This window comes from Eleutherodactylus coqui, chromosome 7 (genome assembly GCF_035609145.1).
Source record: "Eleutherodactylus coqui strain aEleCoq1 chromosome 7, aEleCoq1.hap1, whole genome shotgun sequence".
NCBI lineage: Eukaryota > Metazoa > Chordata > Amphibia > Anura > Eleutherodactylidae > Eleutherodactylus > Eleutherodactylus coqui.
In genome coordinates, this window is record NC_089843.1 from 65,989,296 (window position 1) to 66,011,082 (window position 21,787).

Here is a 21,787-nt window from a genome sequence, read left to right on the forward strand (position 1 = left end):
TGCAGTAAGTTTTACAGTAAGTGAATACATTTTTATAGTAAGTGCCCTCCAAATTTTGTATTTAAAACAGGAGGCACACTTAATGTAAAATAAACTATTTGCATGGAGTTGACCTTCGACTCACCCGGGTTGAAAAAAAAAATAGGGAAAAACAATACAATTCAATGGGTTTATAAATAGATGTCCTCAATCACTGCAAAACCACAGACAAACCATACTTGGAAATATACAAGAACATGTCTGCAAATAACAATTGCTCATAGTCTTATGGGATTATTGTTGTGGATAGCAAAAATAATAGTGCAAGATTTCATTATGTTCTATTGTTAGGGTTATACAACTGGAATGGCAGGATGATAACATGGCACAGCTAATTTTATTTGCATAACTTTTTATAGATCATCTGCTAGAACACTGCATATGCTTATGGAACACATTACATTAAGTGACCTCTTGTCAGATAGTGACATCATAAGATTATGGTCATAAGCGGTATATACTGCTGGAGCATATCATGGAGCTTCATAAGTTTGGTGAAGAAGGACTTTGCCCATAAGACTTTACAATGTAATGGAGATGAAGGACTGAATGAGATACAAAGCCATTTGCACGCTGCGCTATTTTGTCCTGTAAAAAGACGGAAACCTGGCTGAAAGCTAAATTGACCCTAGTATAGTCAATGGGGTCCATTTGGCTCCATCATAAAACGGATCCCCTCAGTTAGGGGAAGCAGTTTGCCTGCCCCCCAAATGGAGCAGGAAAAGGCAACTCTTGAGTGCTGATGTGAATGAGCTCTTAGAGGGAACCCCCTACATCCTCAAATCACCATAAACTAAGTGGTATTATTGTATTTTGACGCCACCGGAAGCTAGGGGTTTGACAGGAGGAATGCCCCTGTCACACCCCCAGCTTCCGATTGGCTCAAGAGGTGAAGGTCCTGGAAAGAAGCCATCTGCCTCCATGTCTGTTAGCTGGCGCTTCATTTCAGCACTCACCCACCTGTCCCCGTTTCCCAGCTGTCCTGCTGCTTCTGCTGTCTGTGGGCCGGTGCCTATAACTGTGAGTCCCCCGGCGCTGTAGGCTCCCTGGTCTCTTGATGTTAGAAACTGTAGGGCACCGCTGCCAGCTCCCTGCAGCTGTGGGGGGCCCTAGGGCACCGCCGACAAACCCTCTTCACACCCCTCTGCTTCTACACAGAGCGGGGTGCTGGCTTGTGGGCGGCCGTCGGGGAAGGGGTCTCAGGTGGGCCTATGCGCAGCGGCAGCCAGGAAGCAACACAGGCGTAGGGCGGCCTGGATTGCAGCTGCACCACAGAGCGGGGTACCGGCTTCTGGATGGCCTTCGGGGAAGGGGTTTAAGGTGACACAATGCGCGGCTGGAGTGGGGTCGGGAAGCAATGGAGGTGCTGGGCGGCCTGAAATTGCAGCTGCACCATTACCTTACTGGGCTGCCAGGACCTGCAGCCAAGCCAGATGTCCAGCCAATCAGGTACAGGGGGCGTCACCTCCCTGTCAAGCTTGACTCCACCATTTGTTCCTGGTGGCGTTAAGATACAATAATACCAAACTAAGTTATGGGAGAGTGCACACACAGGTCTCTGAAAAGGATCAGATTTCTGATGCACTGTGAGGACTTAACTGGGTGACCGCACTGGATCATAGGAGTGGGAGAGTATAATAAAAAAAAAAATACATCACCCAGGTCACTATCATGGCCCCTAATAGCATAATAACTTAGTTTATGGTGCTGTGGAGACGTGATAGGTTCCCTTTAATAAGTGGCCATAAGCGGTGGACGTAGGTTTTCATAAGAGTGTATTAAAACAAACACACAAAAAAAACCAAACAAACAAAAAAACAGTTCTCTGTCACTATCACGAGACTAGAGGAATATAGAGGGTACATGGGGTGGGTGGGGATTGGGTAGAAGTGTGGGGAGGAATGGGTCGGGGATTGACCTTTAATGATGCTCTTCTTCCCTCTTCACAGTGGTTTCAAAATTCGAGATCAAGCATAATTGCAGCTCACATTTGCAATACCATAGGTAGTACCTGAATGGGGCTACCTCCAGGGGTTTATTGTACATGCTTTAAGGTTAAGCCCTTTGTCTTAATCCAGTTGGGGAATTTTGTACCACTGTTTGGGTTGCAGGTTGTCAATTTCTTTGCAATACTTAACAGTGATTTAACTTGTTCTTTTGGAAAAATGGAAAATTCATAAATAAAGAATTAAAAAACAAAAAGAAAAAAAAAATACAAAAAAACACTTATCTGGTCAGTTACATTGAAATGTTACAAGTGTACTGAATCATGTTACAGGTCTTTTCCCATCACAGATATTGACAATTTCCCCAGTTCATTGGGTAGATGGAAATCCCAGTGGATGGATCCTTGGCAATACCAGGTAGAATAGGCCTTCCCTTCCTAACTGGTGGCAGTTGAATGTTGCAGATCCTGCGCAAACCCATTCTGGAAAGAACTCTGTGAAGGGAAAATATTCTGGAGGGTCCTCCCAAAATCTGAACCCCAATCAGTCAGTGATTGCATTCTAGCAATATTCCACCACTAATATTGAGGGGGAACTACTAAATAATAAAGAACAAGTATATTACGAGACAATTTAGGGGTTTCTGATCCATTAGGTTTCCTTTTTTTTCTTAACTGAACAAATACCACTGCAGACTGGGCCATTTGTTCCTGTAAATAGACATAACGCTAATGGAAAGGAAGTTGAAAGCTTTGTTTGCCCTCAGTTTTCTGAAAACCCATTGAAATTAATGGAAAAAAAACCCGCAAACGTTTTCATTCCATTTTCATATAGTTTTTCTGCTCCAAAAATGGATGTGAGAAACAGAATTGTGGCTGAAAGTCCCAACAAGTTTGAATGGCCATTAAACAAAAGCCTGCACAGAGAACACGATTATATTCGTAAAATTGTGATTATGAGAGTGTGAAAGTATTAAGATGACCTGTGTTACACTTGTTATTCAAGGGTTAATACAGTTTAGTCCGAAGCTCATTAAGCAGTGTACACTGGACTGGAATGTAGTGGGGCCGTGAGTGTTTCCTGGGGACCATATTTAGTCATTGCATCCGCTTTCCTTACTCTTATCAATGTAGGTAATGTATGCACAAGTCACATTATGTATTCATTTGTCAGTACTAAACTGTGGAATGGATTGCTACTTTTCTACTGTAATGAGGTGTAACGTGGGGTGTTATGTCCTGTGATTGGACCACTAGACATTTCTTTGTTCTACTTTGCACTATTGAGGTGCATTCACACTGGCGTATTGCGGGTTTCAGTTGTGTAAAGGCCCTTTTACACGCAATGATTATTGCTCAGAATTCGTTAAAAAGGCCGAAAGTGAGCGACAATCGTTATGTGTAAAGGCAGGCAGTAGTGCACTATCCGTTCAATTGTTGTTTAGAGCTGACTTTCAGCTGGCATGAAAACCATTGTTTGGGCGCTCAAAATTTGTTCCATTTGAATGGAGTTTTGAGTGACCACAGGATGGGTTTTGTTTGCCTTGCATATATAATGAGTACACTGTTTACTCATTCTGTACTCTGCTGGGAGGAGACAATGGAATCTTGCAGCCAAATAAACATCACATAAACACAGACCCAGCTGAGCAAACAACTCGTGGAGGAAATGCAGATGATTAAAAGCCACCATCTGTATGCGTAATTATATTAAAAAATGTCAGCAGGTCATTCAGTCGTGCGGTTGTTTTAGCAAGAATCGTTGTGTGTAAAAGGGCCTTAAATATACTGCTTCCCCTTATGGGACTGAAAGACGCCCTGAAAATACACAAATATGCATGAACCCACTGAAGGCAATGGGTTTATACACGGAAATTACGTGTGCAAGTAAAGTGTGCGTAAATTTGTGGCATATATACACTCATGTGAATGAGCTCCTAATGAAGTGAACGCTGAAATAGCTCCTCAGAAAGGAGAAAACAGTGACTTCACACAGTTGATGTCTCTAAGGCCACTCACACAGCAGCGCTTTGCCGCGATTTTACTGCGGCCGGCAGTGGGGTTTAGCACACCTCATCATTGATGATGTGCACTAAATGCACAAAGTAGAACAGACTCCGCTAGAAAATCGCGGCCACAATCGAGCGCATGTCTGCTAGGCTCCATTGAAAACAATGGGAGCGTAATACCGCAATTAGTGTGGCACTCAGAACGCTGCGCTTATTCTTTCTCCGATGATCATCGCTAATTAATCACGAGAGAACCCAGTTGAATTAGGTCTCCACCCCTAACTTATGGTGGCGACATAATACAACAGTACCGTTAAGCCTCTAGGCGCCATGATAATGAAGCGTCCCTCCATGATTTCATGGCAGCTCCCTTCCTCTGTTAACCCCATACACGCTGCGATCAACATTGATTGCAGCATGTAAGAAGTTAATGATAGGGATTCGCGCTTTCAAGAATCCCCACTATTGCAGCAGGTAGCTGGCTGTCACTCACAGCCAGCTCCTGCGGCGGATGATGCCAGCTCAGCTCTTGCGCCATCCATACAATGTAAATATACATCATTCTGCAAAAACTTCCTCTCACTGAGAACATGTATATATATATCCTTGGGCAGGAAAGGGTTAATCCTCTGCTCATTCTGGGCTTAGGAGTCCAGTTTTCTGTCTCATCAGTGCTTGATAGTGACCTCCATACATACAACCATACAGGGAAGGCTATCAATCAATGATTAAGACCGCCCACTGGACTCTTATAACCATAATGATCAGAGGATTAAAGGGGTTGTACCAAGATTGCATATTACTCCCCATCCATAGGATAGTGGATAACTTGCTGATGGATGGGGCTCTCACTGCTGGGACCCCTGCTAATGTATAGAATGGGTCTACTGTATCCCATTCTGCCTGTCCCTGCAAGGGTCGCTTTTTTCCCCTGCAGAGAGGTCAGCATGCGGGGAGCGCTGGCCAAGCATGTGTAGTCAGTGCTCCATTCATTTCAATGGGTGCTGCTCAGGACGCCCCATTTATAGTGAATGGAGTGCTGGTTGCTTGTGTGACAAGCACTCTATTCATTCTCCGCCTCACTGTGGGGGGGTGCAGTAACCCATCAGTGAGAGGCATGAGAGACATGGCACCCCTGATCGAGATCAGAAGGGTTTCACAAGTGAGGTGTCCACCGATCAAGTTATCCCCATTCTATGGATATCAAGATATCTCCCCTATACAATATTGTAAGTTATTCCCTAGCTACGGATAAGGAATAACTTGCAATCTTGGTACAAGCCCTTTAAGTGATTAAATATCTTATACCGAATCTTTTCCCACAAAACTATATAATTGATCTGCTCTATAACATGATGCCCATAGCATAGCATTTCCTTTTAAGGACAGATCCCATACACATTAGATTTTAGGAGGACTCCACTGCCAGCTATCTAATGTGCATGGCCAGCTAATAGTTGATGAAAAATAGACAGAATGATAGAAAAAAGTTGAGACATTACATCCAGGGAAACTAGTGTTCAGAGGCTGGAATTAAGTTGGGGTCTAATATACTCCCCATCCATATCCCAATACTGTGCCCTACCCGTGAAGTTCAGGTTGAAAAGTAAGAGAGCTACACAAGAGCGTGTCTTAGAAATCACTTCCAGGAACTGTTCTCAAGTATACAAATGCAATTAAGTTATGAAAAAAATCCTTCCACAAATAGGTGAACACATTTTTTTACCCGTTTTCATACCGCAAGCTTATTTAACTCCTACAAGCACCCATACACCATGACATATGCCTCTGGCCATAATTTTACAGTCTGGGATCTGTATAAATTGTATTTTCCCAAGAGATTATGTAATTAATTAGCAATTCCAACTCAAAGAAACAGCAATGGATGATCTTCAAAGTTAAATTCCACCCCCAGAGACACTAAGAATAGCAATTACCTGATATAATGCCATTACCACAGCCTCTCCCTTTAAAGAGGGAGTTTACACACAGGGGATTTGCTGCAGAGTGTGAGCCAAAATTCTGCAGCAACGTGCATTACAATGTAAGCCATTGGGGTTCTAACAAATTTCGTTTACTTACAGCAGTAAGAATCCACTGCAAGAGATAGAGCATGCTGTGGATTGGAAAATACACAGTAAAACCAGCTGTGGCGGAAATACCACAGCGTTTCACCAAGGAATTCATACATAGCGCTTTAAAGGTTTGTGCCAAAGTCCACTATGTGTGCTCATACCCCGAGGCTACATTCACAGCGTTTGATTAAAAAAAAATAAAAAATTGCATGACTTCTGTGTAACTGCGATTCTCACATACAAGTTAAGATCACAAGGGTTTCCCATTGACTTCAATGGGAAATATTGCATTGCACAGCATGCGAGTGCCATGCAATGCATACTGGCAATATGTGTTGATCATACCCCAAAAGCAAGTGCATCATGCCAGCCATTGTGAAAACACCATTCCAATAGTATGGGATGATCTAAATTATGTCTATTCCCCTAATGGCACTGCCGGAGAATTTGCCACATTGTGTCTACAATGTTGCCAACCAATATAACACTGCAGAAATAGGGATTCATGGATAATGCTCGCAAACGGGGAGTACAAGATTATTTTATTACAGCTAGTGCTCCACATATCAGAAATTATACTTTCCCAAAGACTGTTTCCCCCAAAACTTTAGTGCCCTCCAGACAGTGCCCAAATATTAAAAACTTTACAAAGCAAATCCCCAAATTGTAAAACCCATCATTCATGATCGGCCGTGAAGACCTGGCTCTGAAAACGTACAAATCTGTCCTACGCATGACATTTTTTCATGGATAGCACAAACATAAAATACAAAAACACCCTTATGTACCAACAGACAAACGTTCACTCGCTTCCGGAGATACACAAGGCTAATAACCCAAAACGTTCTTCTGACCTGCATGAACTGCTCTCGGAGTCAATGTCTTCCTCACTGACACCCTCTTCAGTTTCTGGTTTGTTAAGCCATTGTCCTGCTTCCGAGGCACCGGCTGCAAGTTCAGTCGAGGAGGCAGTGTGCTCAGATGCAGATGCCATGGTGCATGGAAGCAAATTTTGGAAGCCCTGGCTGCAGGTTCTCCTGTATTCTACTGATTGCAAGGGCAAAGAGAGGTTACTTGAGTCCAAAAACTTTCTGTCCCCAACCACCGGGCTCGGATTGCTACTCAAAAAGTCTCCTTGTTGGATAGCATTGACAGGTGCTGCCTGGTGACCAAACCATCTCCATCTGAGTTTTAATATCTGCTTCACATCAAAGTCCTTGCGGGAACCAGACATTCTTTTAGACAGCAAATGATTGTCTAGGCAACTGGGGGAGGAAAAGAAAAAAAAAAAAAACCACGCCGCACACCCAAGATCTACATATCAACCTGATAGAACGAAGGGACCAGCTGCAGGCGAACACTGGATCCGAGGACAATGAGAAGATTCCTTTCCTTGGATGCTATAGTAGATCTTAAACATTATCACTTGATGCCCTGTAAGGAGATGCAGCCTATGCGCCTCCAACACGAAAATATAAAAAGCGCAGCACTTTCCACCACATTCTTCTCCTGTCTGTGACTATTTGCTTTCAAAGACACTGACAGCGTTCATTAAAGCCTTTCAGATGCTGGAGACCTCCCCCTTCTCCATACCCACAAATGACAGCTCCATTCACATGCTGCATCTTCTAAGACCACAAAAGCTCAAATGCACCAACAATTATATTCTGTCAACATCATTCTTCTCGGACGAACACTCAAATATAGGAAGTGAAAAATGGTAACGTGCACATGAACAGTACTCTCTGCCAGACCTGTTTACATCTAATGGACACTTAATTAATATTTCAGCATAATGGAACAGATCAATATGTTACTCACTTGGGCGACTAGTGTGATGTTCAGAAACTAAAGCCGAGTCAAGGCTACATACAGTCACATTGCAGCAGAATAGTAGCCGGGAAGAGGCATTGAAGAGAAAAGAAAAAAAGAAAATCACTCATGAACTTACAGTTCAGACTCAAAAGTGTGATCCCGTAGCCACATTATATTCCTTTATAGTGTTGGCCCTGAGTTTAAATGGCACTGCGCGCAGAATTACTTTCGGTCCACCTTTCCACAGTCATAACAGAAAAAAAAAGCTGCATGTACTCTGCTTGTGCAGAAAACAGTGAGATAGCAACAGAACAACGCCAGAACCAAGCTCAGTCCCCAAATGCAGCCGCGGCCAGAACCAAGCTCAGTCCCCAAATGCAGCCGCGGCCAGAACCAAGCTCAGTCCCCAAATGCAGCCGCGGCCAGAACCAAGCTCAGTCCCCAAATGCAGCCGCGGCCAGAACCAAGCTCAGTCCCCAAATGCAGCCGCGGCCAGAACCAAGCTCAGTCCCCAAATGCAGCCGCGGCCAGAACCAAGCTCAGTCCCCAAATGCAGCCGCGGCCAGAACCAAGCTCAGTCCCCAATGGCAGCCGCGGCCAGAACCAAGCTCAGTCCCCAATGGCAGCCGCGGCCAGAACCAAGCTCAGTCCCCAATGGCAGCCGCGGCCAGAACCAAGCTCAGTCCCCAATTGCAGCCGCGGCCAGAACCAAGCTCAGTCCCCAATTGCAGCCGCGGCCAGAACCAAGCTCAGTCCCCAATTGCAGCCGCGGCCAGAACCAAGCTCAGTCCCCAATTGCAGCCGCGGCCAGAACCAAGCTCAGTCCCCAATTGCAGCCGCGGCCAGAACCAAGCTCAGTCCCCAATTGCAGCCGCGGCCAGAACCAAGCTCAGTCCCCAATTGCAGCCGCGGCCAGAACCAAGCTCAGTCCCCAATTGCAGCCGCGGCCAGAACCAAGCTCAGTCCCCAATTGCAGCCGCGGCCGGAACCAAGCTCAGCCCCCAATTGCAGCCGCGGCCGGAACCAAGCTCAGCCCCCAATTGCAGCCGCGGCCGGAACCAAGCTCAGCCCCCAATTGCAGCCGCGGCCGGAACCAAGCTCAGCCCCCAATTGCAGCCGCGGCCGGAACCAAGCGCAGCCCCCAATTGCAGCCGCGGCCGGAACCAAGCGCAGCCCCCAAATGCAGCCGCGGCCGGAACCAAGCGCAGCCCCCAAATGCAGCCGCGGCCGGAACCAAGCGCAGCCCCCAAATGCAGCCGCGGCCGGAACCAAGCGCAGCCCCCAAATGCAGCCGCGGCCGGGACCAAGCGCAGCCCCCAAATGCAGCCGCGGCCGGGACCAAGCTCAGCCCCCAAATGCAGCCGCGGCCGGGACCAAGCTCAGCCCCCAAATGCAGCCGCGGCCGGGACCAAGCTCAGCCCCCAAATGCAGCCGCGGCCGGGACCAAGCTCAGCCCCCAAATGCAGCCGCGGCCGGGACCAAGCTCAGCCCCCAAATGCAGCCGCGGCCGGGACCAAGCGCAGCCCCCAAATGCAGCCGCGGCCGGGACCAAGCGCAGCCCCCAAATGCAGCCGCGGCCGGAACCAAGCGCAGCCCCCAAATGCAGCCGCGGCCGGGACCAAGCGCAGCCCCCAAATGCAGCCGCGGCCGGGACCAAGCGCAGCCCCCAAATGCAGCCGCGGCCGGGACCAAGCTCAGCCCCCAAATGCAGCCGCGGCCGGGACCAAGCTCAGCCCCCAAATGCAGCCGCGGCCGGGACCAAGCTCAGCCCCCAAATGCAGCCGCGGCCGGGACCAAGCTCAGCCCCCAAATGCAGCCGCGGCCGGGACCAAGCTCAGCCCCCAAATGCAGCCGCGGCCGGGACCAAGCTCAGCCCCCAAATGCAGCCGCGGCCGGGACCAAGCTCAGCCCCCAAATGCAGCCGCGGCCGGGACCAAGCTCAGTCCCCAATTGCAGCCGCGGCCAGAACCAAGCTCAGTCCCCAATTGCAGCCGCGGCCAGAACCAAGCTCAGTCCCCAATTGCAGCCGCGGCCAGAACCAAGCTCAGTCCCCAATTGCAGCCGCGGCCAGAACCAAGCTCAGTCCCCAATTGCAGCCGCGGCCGGAACCAAGCTCAGTCCCCAATTGCAGCCGCGGCCGGAACCAAGCTCAGTCCCCAATTGCAGCCGCGGCCGGAACCAAGCTCAGCCCCCAATTGCAGCCGCGGCCGGAACCAAGCTCAGCCCCCAATTGCAGCCGCGGCCGGAACCAAGCTCAGCCCCCAATTGCAGCCGCGGCCGGAACCAAGCTCAGCCCCCAATTGCAGCCGCGGCCGGAACCAAGCGCAGCCCCCAATTGCAGCCGCGGCCGGAACCAAGCGCAGCCCCCAAATGCAGCCGCGGCCGGAACCAAGCGCAGCCCCCAAATGCAGCCGCGGCCGGAACCAAGCGCAGCCCCCAAATGCAGCCGCGGCCGGAACCAAGCGCAGCCCCCAAATGCAGCCGCGGCCGGGACCAAGCGCAGCCCCCAAATGCAGCCGCGGCCGGGACCAAGCTCAGCCCCCAAATGCAGCCGCGGCCGGGACCAAGCTCAGCCCCCAAATGCAGCCGCGGCCGGGACCAAGCTCAGCCCCCAAATGCAGCCGCGGCCGGGACCAAGCTCAGCCCCCAAATGCAGCCGCGGCCGGGACCAAGCTCAGCCCCCAAATGCAGCCGCGGCCGGGACCAAGCGCAGCCCCCAAATGCAGCCGCGGCCGGGACCAAGCGCAGCCCCCAAATGCAGCCGCGGCCGGAACCAAGCGCAGCCCCCAAATGCAGCCGCGGCCGGGACCAAGCGCAGCCCCCAAATGCAGCCGCGGCCGGGACCAAGCGCAGCCCCCAAATGCAGCCGCGGCCGGGACCAAGCTCAGCCCCCAAATGCAGCCGCGGCCGGGACCAAGCTCAGCCCCCAAATGCAGCCGCGGCCGGGACCAAGCTCAGCCCCCAAATGCAGCCGCGGCCGGGACCAAGCTCAGCCCCCAAATGCAGCCGCGGCCGGGACCAAGCTCAGCCCCCAAATGCAGCCGCGGCCGGGACCAAGCTCAGCCCCCAAATGCAGCCGCGGCCGGGACCAAGCTCAGCCCCCAAATGCAGCCGCGGCCGGGACCAAGCTCAGCCCCCAAATGCAGCCGCGGCCGGGACCAAGCTCAGCCCCCAAATGCAGCCGCGGCCGGGACCAAGCTCAGCCCCCAAATGCAGCCGCGGCCGGGACCAAGCTCAGCCCCCAAATGCAGCCGCGGCCGGGACCAAGCTCAGCCCCCAAATGCAGCCGCGGCCGGGACCAAGCTCAGCCCCCAAATGCAGCCGCGGCCGGGACCAAGCTCAGCCCCCAAATGCAGCCGCGGCCGGGACCAAGCTCAGCCCCCAAATGCAGCCGCGGCCGGGACCAAGCTCAGCCCCCAAATGCAGCCGCGGCCGGGACCAAGCTCAGCCCCCAAATGCAGCCGCGGCCGGGACCAAGCTCAGCCCCCAAATGCAGCCGCGGCCGGGACCAAGCTCAGCCCCCAAATGCAGCCGCGGCCAAGCTCAGCCCCCAAATGCAGCCGCGGCCGGGACCAAGCTCAGCCCCCAAATGCAGCCGCGGCCGGGACCAAGCTCAGCCCCCAAATGCAGCCGCGGCCGGGACCAAGCTCAGCCCCCAAATGCAGCCGCGGCCGGGACCAAGCTCAGCCCCCAAATGCAGCCGCGGCCGGGACCAAGCTCAGCCCCCAAATGCAGCCGCGGCCGGGACCAAGCTCAGCCCCCAAATGCAGCCGCGGCCGGGACCAAGCTCAGCCCCCAAATGCAGCCGCGGCCGGGACCAAGCTCAGCCCCCAAATGCAGCCGCGGCCGGGACCAAGCTCAGCCCCCAAATGCAGCCGCGGCCGGGACCAAGCTCAGCCCCCAAATGCAGCCGCGGCCGGGACCAAGCTCAGCCCCCAAATGCAGCCGCGGCCGGGACCAAGCTCAGCCCCCAAATGCAGCCGCGGCCGGGACCAAGCTCAGCCCCCAAATGCAGCCGCGGCCGGGACCAAGCTCAGCCCCCAAATGCAGCCGCGGCCGGGACCAAGCTCAGCCCCCAAATGCAGCCGCGGCCGGGACCAAGCTCAGCCCCCAAATGCAGCCGCGGCCGGGACCAAGCTCAGCCCCCAATTGCAGCCGCGGCCGGAACCAAGCTCAGCCCCCAATTGCAGCCGCGGCCGGAACCAAGCGCAGCCCCCAAATGCAGCCGCGGCCGGAACCAAGCGCAGCCCCCAAATGCAGCCGCGGCCGGAACCAAGCGCAGCCCCCAAATGCAGCCGCGGCCGGGACCAAGCGCAGCCCCCAAATGCAGCCGCGGCCGGGACCAAGCGCAGCCCCCAAATGCAGCCGCGGCCGGGACCAAGCGCAGCCCCCAAATGCAGCCGCGGCCGGGACCAAGCTCAGCCCCCAAATGCAGCCGCGGCCGGGACCAAGCTCAGCCCCCAAATGCAGCCGCGGCCGGGACCAAGCTCAGCCCCCAAATGCAGCCGCGGCCGGGACCAAGCGCAGCCCCCAAATGCAGCCGCGGCCGGAACCAAGCGCAGCCCCCAAATGCAGCCGCGGCCGGAACCAAGCGCAGCCCCCAAATGCAGCCGCGGCCGGAACCAAGCGCAGCCCCCAAATGCAGCCGCGGCCGGAACCAAGCGCAGCCCCCAAATGCAGCCGCGGCCGGAACCAAGCGCAGCCCCCAAATGCAGCCGCGGCCGGGACCAAGCTCAGCCCCCAAATGCAGCCGCGGCCGGGACCAAGCTCAGCCCCCAAATGCAGCCGCGGCCGGGACCAAGCTCAGCCCCCAAATGCAGCCGCGGCCGGGACCAAGCTCAGCCCCCAAATGCAGCCGCGGCCGGGACCAAGCTCAGCCCCCAAATGCAGCCGCGGCCGGGACCAAGCTCAGCCCCCAAATGCAGCCGCGGCCGGGACCAAGCTCAGCCCCCAAATGCAGCCGCGGCCGGGACCAAGCTCAGCCCCCAAATGCAGCCGCGGCCGGGACCAAGCTCAGCCCCCAAATGCAGCCGCGGCCGGGACCAAGCTCAGCCCCCAAATGCAGCCGCGGCCGGGACCAAGCTCAGCCCCCAAATGCAGCCGCGGCCGGGACCAAGCTCAGCCCCCAAATGCAGCCGCGGCCGGGACCAAGCTCAGCCCCCAAATGCAGCCGCGGCCGGGACCAAGCTCAGCCCCCAAATGCAGCCGCGGCCGGGACCAAGCTCAGCCCCCAAATGCAGCCGCGGCCGGGACCAAGCTCAGCCCCCAAATGCAGCCGCGGCCGGGACCAAGCTCAGCCCCCAAATGCAGCCGCGGCCGGGACCAAGCTCAGCCCCCAAATGCAGCCGCGGCCGGGACCAAGCTCAGCCCCCAAATGCAGCCGCGGCCGGGACCAAGCTCAGCCCCCAAATGCAGCCGCGGCCGGGACCAAGCTCAGCCCCCAAATGCAGCCGCGGCCGGGACCAAGCTCAGCCCCCAAATGCAGCCGCGGCCGGGACCAAGCTCAGCCCCCAAATGCAGCCGCGGCCGGGACCAAGCTCAGCCCCCAAATGCAGCCGCGGCCGGGACCAAGCTCAGCCCCCAAATGCAGCCGCGGCCGGGACCAAGCTCAGCCCCCAAATGCAGCCGCGGCCGGGACCAAGCTCAGCCCCCAAATGCAGCCGCGGCCGGGACCAAGCTCAGCCCCCAAATGCAGCCGCGGCCGGGACCAAGCTCAGCCCCCAAATGCAGCCGCGGCCGGGACCAAGCTCAGCCCCCAAATGCAGCCGCGGCCGGGACCAAGCTCAGCCCCCAAATGCAGCCGCGGCCGGGACCAAGCTCAGCCCCCAAATGCAGCCGCGGCCGGGACCAAGCTCAGCCCCCAAATGCAGCCGCGGCCGGGACCAAGCTCAGCCCCCAAATGCAGCCGCGGCCGGGACCAAGCTCAGCCCCCAAATGCAGCCGCGGCCGGGACCAAGCTCAGCCCCCAAATGCAGCCGCGGCCGGGACCAAGCTCAGCCCCCAAATGCAGCCGCGGCCGGGACCAAGCTCAGCCCCCAAATGCAGCCGCGGCCGGGACCAAGCTCAGCCCCCAAATGCAGCCGCGGCCGGGACCAAGCTCAGCCCCCAAATGCAGCCGCGGCCGGGACCAAGCTCAGCCCCCAAATGCAGCCGCGGCCGGGACCAAGCTCAGCCCCCAAATGCAGCCGCGGCCGGGACCAAGCTCAGCCCCCAAATGCAGCCGCGGCCGGGACCAAGCTCAGCCCCCAAATGCAGCCGCGGCCGGGACCAAGCTCAGTCCCCAAATGCAGCCCCAGAACCAAGCTCAGTCCCCAAATGCAGCCCCAGAACCAAGCTCAGTCCCCAAATGCAGCCCCAGAACCAAGCTCAGTCCCCAAATGCAGCCCCAGAACCAAGCTCAGTCCCCAAATGCAGCCCCAGAACCAAGCTCAGTCCCCAAATGCAGCCCCAGAACCAAGCTCAGTCCCCAAATGCAGCCGCGGCCGGGACCAAGCTCAGCCCCCAAATGCAGCCGCGGCCGGGACCAAGCTCAGCCCCCAAATGCAGCCGCGGCCAGAACCAAACCCAGCCCCCAAATGCAGCCGCGGCCAGAACCAAACCCAGCCCCCAAATGCAGCCGCCCCAGAACCAAGCCCAGTCCCCAAATGCAGCCGCCCCAGAACCAAGCTCAGTCCCCAAATGCAGCCGCCCCAGAACCAAGCTCAGTCCCCAAATGCAGCCGCCCCAGAACCAAGCTCAGTCCCCAAATGCAGCCGCCCCAGAACCAAGCTCAGTCCCCAAATGCAGCCGCCCCAGAACCAAGCTCAGTCCCCAAATGCAGCCGCCCCAGAACCAAGCTCAGTCCCCAAATGCAGCCGCCCCAGAACCAAGCTCAGTCCCCAAATGCAGCCGCCCCAGAACCAAGCTCAGTCCCCAAATGCAGCCCCAGAACCAAGCTCAGTCCCCAAATCCAGCCCCAGAACCAAGCCCAGCGCCCAAATCCAGCCCCAGAACCAAGCCCAGTGCCCAAATCCAGCACCAGAACCAAGCCCAGTCCCCAAATCCAGCACCAGAACCAAGCCCAGTCCCCAAATCCAGCACCAGAACCAAGCCCAGTCCCCAAATCCAGCACCAGAACCAAGCCCAGTCCCCAAATCCAGCACCAGAACCAAGCCCAGTCCCCAAATCCAGCACCAGAACCAAGCCCAGTCCCCAAATCCAGCACCAGAACCAAGCCCAGTCCCCAAATCCAGCACCAGAACCAAGCCCAGTCCCCAAATCCAGCACCAGAACCAAGCTCAGTCCCCAAATCCAGCACCAGAACCAAGCCCAGTCCCCAAATCCAGCACCAGAACCAAGCCCAGTCCCCAAATCCAGCACCAGAACCAAGCCCAGTCCCCAAATCCAGCACCAGAACCAAGCTCAGTCCCCAAATCCAGCACCAGAACCAAGCCCAGTCCCCAAATCCAGCACCAGAACCAAGCTCAGTCCCCAAATCCAGCACCAGAATCAAGCCCAGTCCCCAAATCCAGCACCAGAACCAAGCCCAGTCCCCAAATCCAGCACCAGAACCAAGCTCAGTCCCCAAATCCAGCACCAGAATCAAGCCCAGTCCCCAAATCCAGCACCAGAACCAAGCCCAGTCCCCAAATCCAGCACCAGAACTAAGTTTAGTACATAAATCTAGCACCAGAACCACGTTCAGCCACTACACAGTATACAGGTTCTTTTAGTGGGCAGCTTTTCAGCCCTGGACTATCAAAAATTAATTACCTACCCTGTTGATAGGTCCTAGATGGTATTTTCGCGGAAAAACCCTTTAAAAGGATACAAATTTATGTTCCTGATTTCCACTGCGGATTTCACCCATTCAAATAAAACAGCAAGCCCATACTAAAAACCATATACAACATGCACATTTTGCTACAGATTGTTCCCTTAAGGTATGTTCTAATGGGACGGGTCTGCTGTGATTTTCCAAGGCAATTCTACAGAAAATCCACAGTGGCAGAAACCGCACAGAATGTAGTTTTTGTCAAGTATTTAGTTGTGGAAATGCTGCTGACTTAACCCTTTGCATTGCAAGGTATTATTGTATCTTGTCACCACCACCTGGAAGCTAAGGGTTTGACAGGGCTTCCATGGAGGAACGCCCCTGTCACACCCCTAGCTCCCGATTGGTAGACATTTTCCAGGCCCAGGAAGGTCCTAGCAGCGTGGTAATCTTAATCCCGTTGCTCCGCAGCTCACACCCTTCCTGCAATCATTGATGTGCTCTACTCGCCTGCCCCCTTCCCGTGGCTGTTTATAATTTCTTTCTAAATGGATTACAACACAATTTTTGCAAATGTTCAAACTTGGTAAAAAATAAAGCTTTATGGTGCAAGCAGGTTTTGGAATACTCATCAAAATTCAATCCTGTTCGCTGACTAATCAATAGCTGACAAATGCTGTAATTAATGTCGATTGCGCGGAAGAAATTGCACCACGGTCAAAAGGGATTTTTCCTCCTTATACCAAAAAACACCAAAATTGAAAAAGATGATTCTTGTAGAAAAAATGATGCTCTTTCCAGTGGTATAACAAAAAATAAATTTGGAGCGGTCTCACATTAAGATATTTGACTCGGAAATTAGCTTAGATTTGCCTTTTAAGCCTTTTGCACCATGTTTGTGTGTTAATATTTTCACAAACATGTGAGCCTTTGTTCTGATTTTGCAGCCATACATTGTCATTCAGGTGGTTAGTGGACTGGGAGAAGCACAACCTACCAACTGCTTCTGTTTTTGAGTTGTACAGTGTCAAAATTTAGCTTGCGCATTACGCAACGTAATTATGAAGCCACTTTGAGGTTAAATTGCGAGTCACATGTTGTTGCGTGTGTGCGCCGATAGTACATTTTCGTGTTCACAGGTACAAGTTGACCTCGTATATTAAATTTGTGCATCACAGTTACCATGGTTCTGCAATGGCCACATGTCAAGCTTTGTAAAATCTTTGCCCTTGACGCTGTGTGGTTGGTGGGACCTCCACGCAAAAGGCTGTGTTGCTCCAGGCATAGCATATCTGGGGCAAAATTGGAGATGGTCGAGTAGGGACATGTCTTGTATTGTAAAGGCTACGGATTTTCCGCAGCATTTACTTTCCATGAGTAGCAGCGCTATTTTGTGCCTGATCTGCAAATAACATATAAATGCAATTTTCAACATTTATAAAAGTCTAGTGAAAAAAAGCAGACAAAATTACAAATAAAGTTGCAAAATTATTGGAAAATTTTGGAAAAATGTCCCATGGGGCGAGTGCCATAGCTTTATCAGTTACATGACAGGAGAACTGCCATATGATAAATGAGAGCGCTAGCGGCTCTGCTGCATCTATGTGCAGGTTTCTTCATCAGTCATCAGAAATAGGAAGCTTGTAGCAATACAATTAGGAAACATTGGGCAGGCTCGTCACGTACGGTAAGTGTCAGGCTTCCCCTACATATTAATCATTTCAATGGTATTATATGGCATGACGGAGGTCAGACGGTTTCAGTTATAATCAATATTCCGTTTTGTCGTTCTTTTGCTGTTTGTCATTGGGGGTTTTCCAAAAGGGGGAAAAAAAAAAAAAAAAAAAAAGCTGAAATTCGTTCTTCAATGTATTAAGCGAGATTCTGCTGAAGATGGAAAGGACTACTCTGAAATATTGGGGCTTATTTCCTAATACTGTCTAAGGGTTGTGTCACGCAAATGTATTTGCGCATAAAAATGTTGTGCACGCAATACACAGAAAACAGAACTCCTTGATTTCATGAACGAGCGCATATTTTACGTGCACGATTGCATTGCATGCTCTATATTTCTGCACATTTGCGCAGGAGAAGAACACATCTTGAACTCCTTAAACTAATTGGCCATTTCAATGGCTGAGAGCATCGGTGCATTTTGTTTGTCATTGTGCAATTGCGCACAAATTTTCGTGCACAAAAAGTACAGTCGAAAAAAATAAACTGCTGCGCACGCGAATATGCACGACCCGATGTGCCACAATGCACACACAAATACGCATATGCTTGTGTTACACAGACCTAAAAGTCAGACGGTGGAAACAGACTAGACAGTCTTAAAATGCGCCAATTTTATCACTATTATTCTGTCCGATTTTAACGCTGTCTAGTCCAAGTTTAGACCACTTGCCAGTTGGCTTAGTTTGCACATAAAAATTGCTCCAAATTTTTTTTTGGGGGGGGGGGGGGGGGGGGGGGAGGGGGGTTGAGCACAATTGAGGCCATGCCTAAAAGATAGAGAAACTGCCCAAGTTTGTCTAAAAATATACAATAAATGTGGTGCAGACATGCAAGACAGTTTTCTGACATAATTTGCACCAGAAAACTGGTATTTTGAATAATAAATAGACCACAGTGTGTTTTTTTATAGCTTGGAGGTTTGACATAAAAATATGACAGAATCAACAAAAAGGAATGTATGTGAGCCATACAATGCAGGAGGGATGTGGGAAGGATCGAGACAGCAGAGCGCTGCATTATATAACATGAAGACAATAGAAAATACAAGTTACCATTCTGCAGTGTTGGCCTTATAAATAATGGCACAAAAGAAAAGCCACATTCGCTGTTCTATGAATCTGCCTTGACATCTTGGGTACATCCATATAATGGTTTCTACTGTTAGATTAGATCTATAGATATAGAGGGTAAAGCAGGATCGGGTGGCTGAGACACAGGTCGAGAGCATTATAAATAGAGATGAGCGAACGTGCTTGGCCACGCCCCTTTTTCGCCCGAATACCGCGATTTTCGAGTACTTCCGTACTCGGGCGAAAAAATTCGGGGGGTCGCCGTGGCGGCGCGGGGGGTTGCAGCGGGGAGTGGGGGGGGGGGGGGGGGGAGAGGGAGAGAGAGAGGGCTCCCCCCTGTTCCCCGCTGCTACCCGCCACGCCTCTCCCCGCCCCCCGGCGCACCCGAGTACTTTTCACCCGAGTAGTGAAGTACTCGAAAATCGCGGTATACGGGTGAAAAAGGGGCGGGGCCGAGCACGTTCGCTCATCTCTAATTATAAAGTGTTCGATCATTGCTAAGAGCCGTGTGTGGGTAAGTGATACCACGACACAAGGATACGATGCAGACGAAGGAGAATGTCATGTGATGGGTGGGTCAAACATTTTTCCCATTGGAACCAAGCATGAAAAATGCAAGGAAATCTGATGCAGTTTGCGCATTAACGCAAAAACCGTATCAGACGTAATACAGCCTAAAGCTACCCCAAGATATTTCCTACCCTATTGTTTTCCACAAGGGTCAGCAGAGGAGTCAGGCTCATTTATGTATTTAGTGGTTTGTGGTCTTATTGCTTCTCATCCGGAACATTACAGCCTTACGACATAAATGTAAATTTCACCAGCTTAAAAAAAAAAATAGATATTTGATAAGTCAGGAAATCAAACTTTATAAATGGATATTAAAGAGTCTGTTGGCTGGAACTTGCTGTCCTCACTGCAGGCATCATGTTATGGAGCAGGAGGAGCGGAGCAGATTGTATATCGTGTTATGGGGAAAGATTCAGTAGAACTTGGATTTTATTCATGTAAATGTGCACATTCTGAGCTGACGAGTCCAATGGATGGTCCAGTGAGTCACAGCTACCCCTGTATCTACAGCCATACACCGATCGCTGTCAATCACTGATAGGACCGCCCATTGGACTCTTCAGCTCAGAATGACCTGGGACTAAGGCCCCCTTCACACGAGCGTCACAGCGCTGTCACGAGAAAATCGCACCGATATCACTTCGCTGCACCGTGCGACATCACTGCATCTTCTCACAGCAATACCATGATTTTGTAGCGCTACAAAGCCGCACAACTTTGTAGCATCATATGCGAGGATTTTCGAGGGGGGGGGGGGGTGAAGGGGGGCTTGAAATATAAGCCCTACCCCGAAAATAAGCTGTAACTGAGGAAAAGAAAAAAAAAAAAAAAAGGCTATATCACCTTTAACGCGCTGTCAGCCCGGCCGCAGCTTCTCCCCAGGTCCCGGCCCTAATCTTCTTCATTTTCTGGCCGGGGATTGAAAAATCCCTGGCTCCTGGAAGCGCTGGCTGTGATTGGCTAACGCTCAGCCCATCACAGGCACTGCTCGATGAATGGCTGTAATTGGTTTAATCACTGCCATTCATCGAGCACTTGCTGGGATTGGCTAAGCATCAGCCAATCACAGCCAGCGCTTCCAGGAGCCAGGGATTTTTGAATGATGATCAGTGCCGGGACCAGGGGACAAGTTGCGGCTAGGGCTGAGATTATAGCTTTGACAGTAGCATTTCCTACTGTCAAAGTTGCATCGCACGAAAACTTTGTTTTCGTGCAATGCGATGCAACAGAGAGGAAGGCTCCATAGGGAAACATGGGCTACATCATCTCGCGGGCAAATCGCCGGACTTGCAAGGTTTTTGTGTCATTTTGTAGCATTCTACAAAACATCGCATGTGTGAAGGAACCCATAGGAAAGTATGGGCTTCACATACACACGATTTGTAGCATCGTAGCAATGCGGCAAAATCGTGCGACTGTCGCCCGTGTGAAGGAGGCCTTAAATGAATAAAACACAAGTTCCACTGAATCTCTCCCTATCACACCATATATCAATCTGCTCAGCGCCTCCTGCTCTGTAATATGCCGCCTGCAGTTTGGACAGCATGTTCCAGCTGACAGATTCCTTTTAATACACTTTTCCATTTTAAGAATAAATCATAAATCTTTCAGGACACTCCGATGATGATAGAAATCAATATTACATATTGTCCCGCGCTTTGGAAGAAGATAAAACATTAATGAATCAATGACTGTATATTTTAATATTCTGTTATATGTATTACAAAAATGGAGATACATTGTGTCAGGCAAAGACATCGCATTGTGCCAGATGAATAATTTCTTCAGTACGGAGTATGGAAAATAGGCTTTGCGGCTGCACAGATTATGCAAACATATAAATGATTGATGCTCCTGTGCCCTACTTTCAATCACCCGACAATGGTGAGTTCAAGACAATGTTTCCATCCCAAGGAAAATACAAGCAAAAGGCAGATTATATCCATTAACCATTATGTAGACGCTTATGCATAGTGCTCTATACAGTATTATGGGGCTACTATAGGAACTCTGTGGCAGAGCATTATAAAACGGAGGAGCCATGCCCCACTCTCCCCTCTTATTAAAGCGGTTCCCAGCCATACTAGGTTCAACCCCCACCAGACAGGCCAGAGGAGCGGCATGACGAGAGACTGACCTGTATCAGGTGCACTGAGAAGAGTGAAGCGCATGAAGTGCCAGAGATTAGCAGCAATGACCACTGAGAAAGAAGCTCTGCCCACAGATCCCAAAACATTCTCAGTGTTGAAAGCGCCATAAAAAAAAAAAAAGAAGGAAATTCTCAGCGCTGAAAGCGCCATAAAAAAAGGGAAATTCTGCTGCGCCACAGGCAGGAGAGCGCAGAGTGTGGTCAATTCAGGAATCTGCCCAAGTGCTGCAGACTGAGGATGGAATAGTCTGCAGAGAGCAGGAGGAAGTGCCATACAGATCTGAGGTGCTGCTGGTGGAAAGATGCAATGGTCTGAAGAGTAGAGGCAAACAGCAAGAGCAAGTCCAAGGACCCTGGGTTCGCTGAATTGAGCAGTTGGAGTCTGGCTGAGGAAAGCATCTGGACAGAGAAAGCGATTCCTGGAAATCATGGTAGAGTAGTGCTCCTGACCCTGGACTAGACTGGGCCAGTAGAAGATATGACCTACTGTAAGTGAGACCGGACTCAATCTAACAAAATGTGTGCACACTATTAGGGACTAAAACTGTTGAACAGGTTGGCTGCGTAGGATTGGAACTGCTCTATTTGCATTGCAGTTGTGAACTGAGACAGGGCCACGGGAACA

General features: G+C 51.9%; 1 protein-coding gene across 3 annotated transcripts in view; it reads right to left on the minus strand.

The window, feature by feature from the left end:
* Positions 1-21,787, minus strand: part of KLHL5 (kelch like family member 5) — a 71,492-nt gene that overhangs the window by 33,884 nt on the left and 15,821 nt on the right. The window contains exon 1 of one of the 3 annotated variants that reach the window (XM_066573184.1): positions 6,923-7,326. The exons of the other annotated variants lie outside the window; for them this stretch is intronic. Within the exon in view, the coding sequence (XP_066429281.1) occupies positions 6,923-7,302 (380 nt within the window). The 5' untranslated portion in view covers positions 7,303-7,326. Of the gene's footprint in view, positions 1-6,922; positions 7,327-21,787 lie in introns of those variants that run through there. 3 annotated transcript variants of the gene reach the window in all.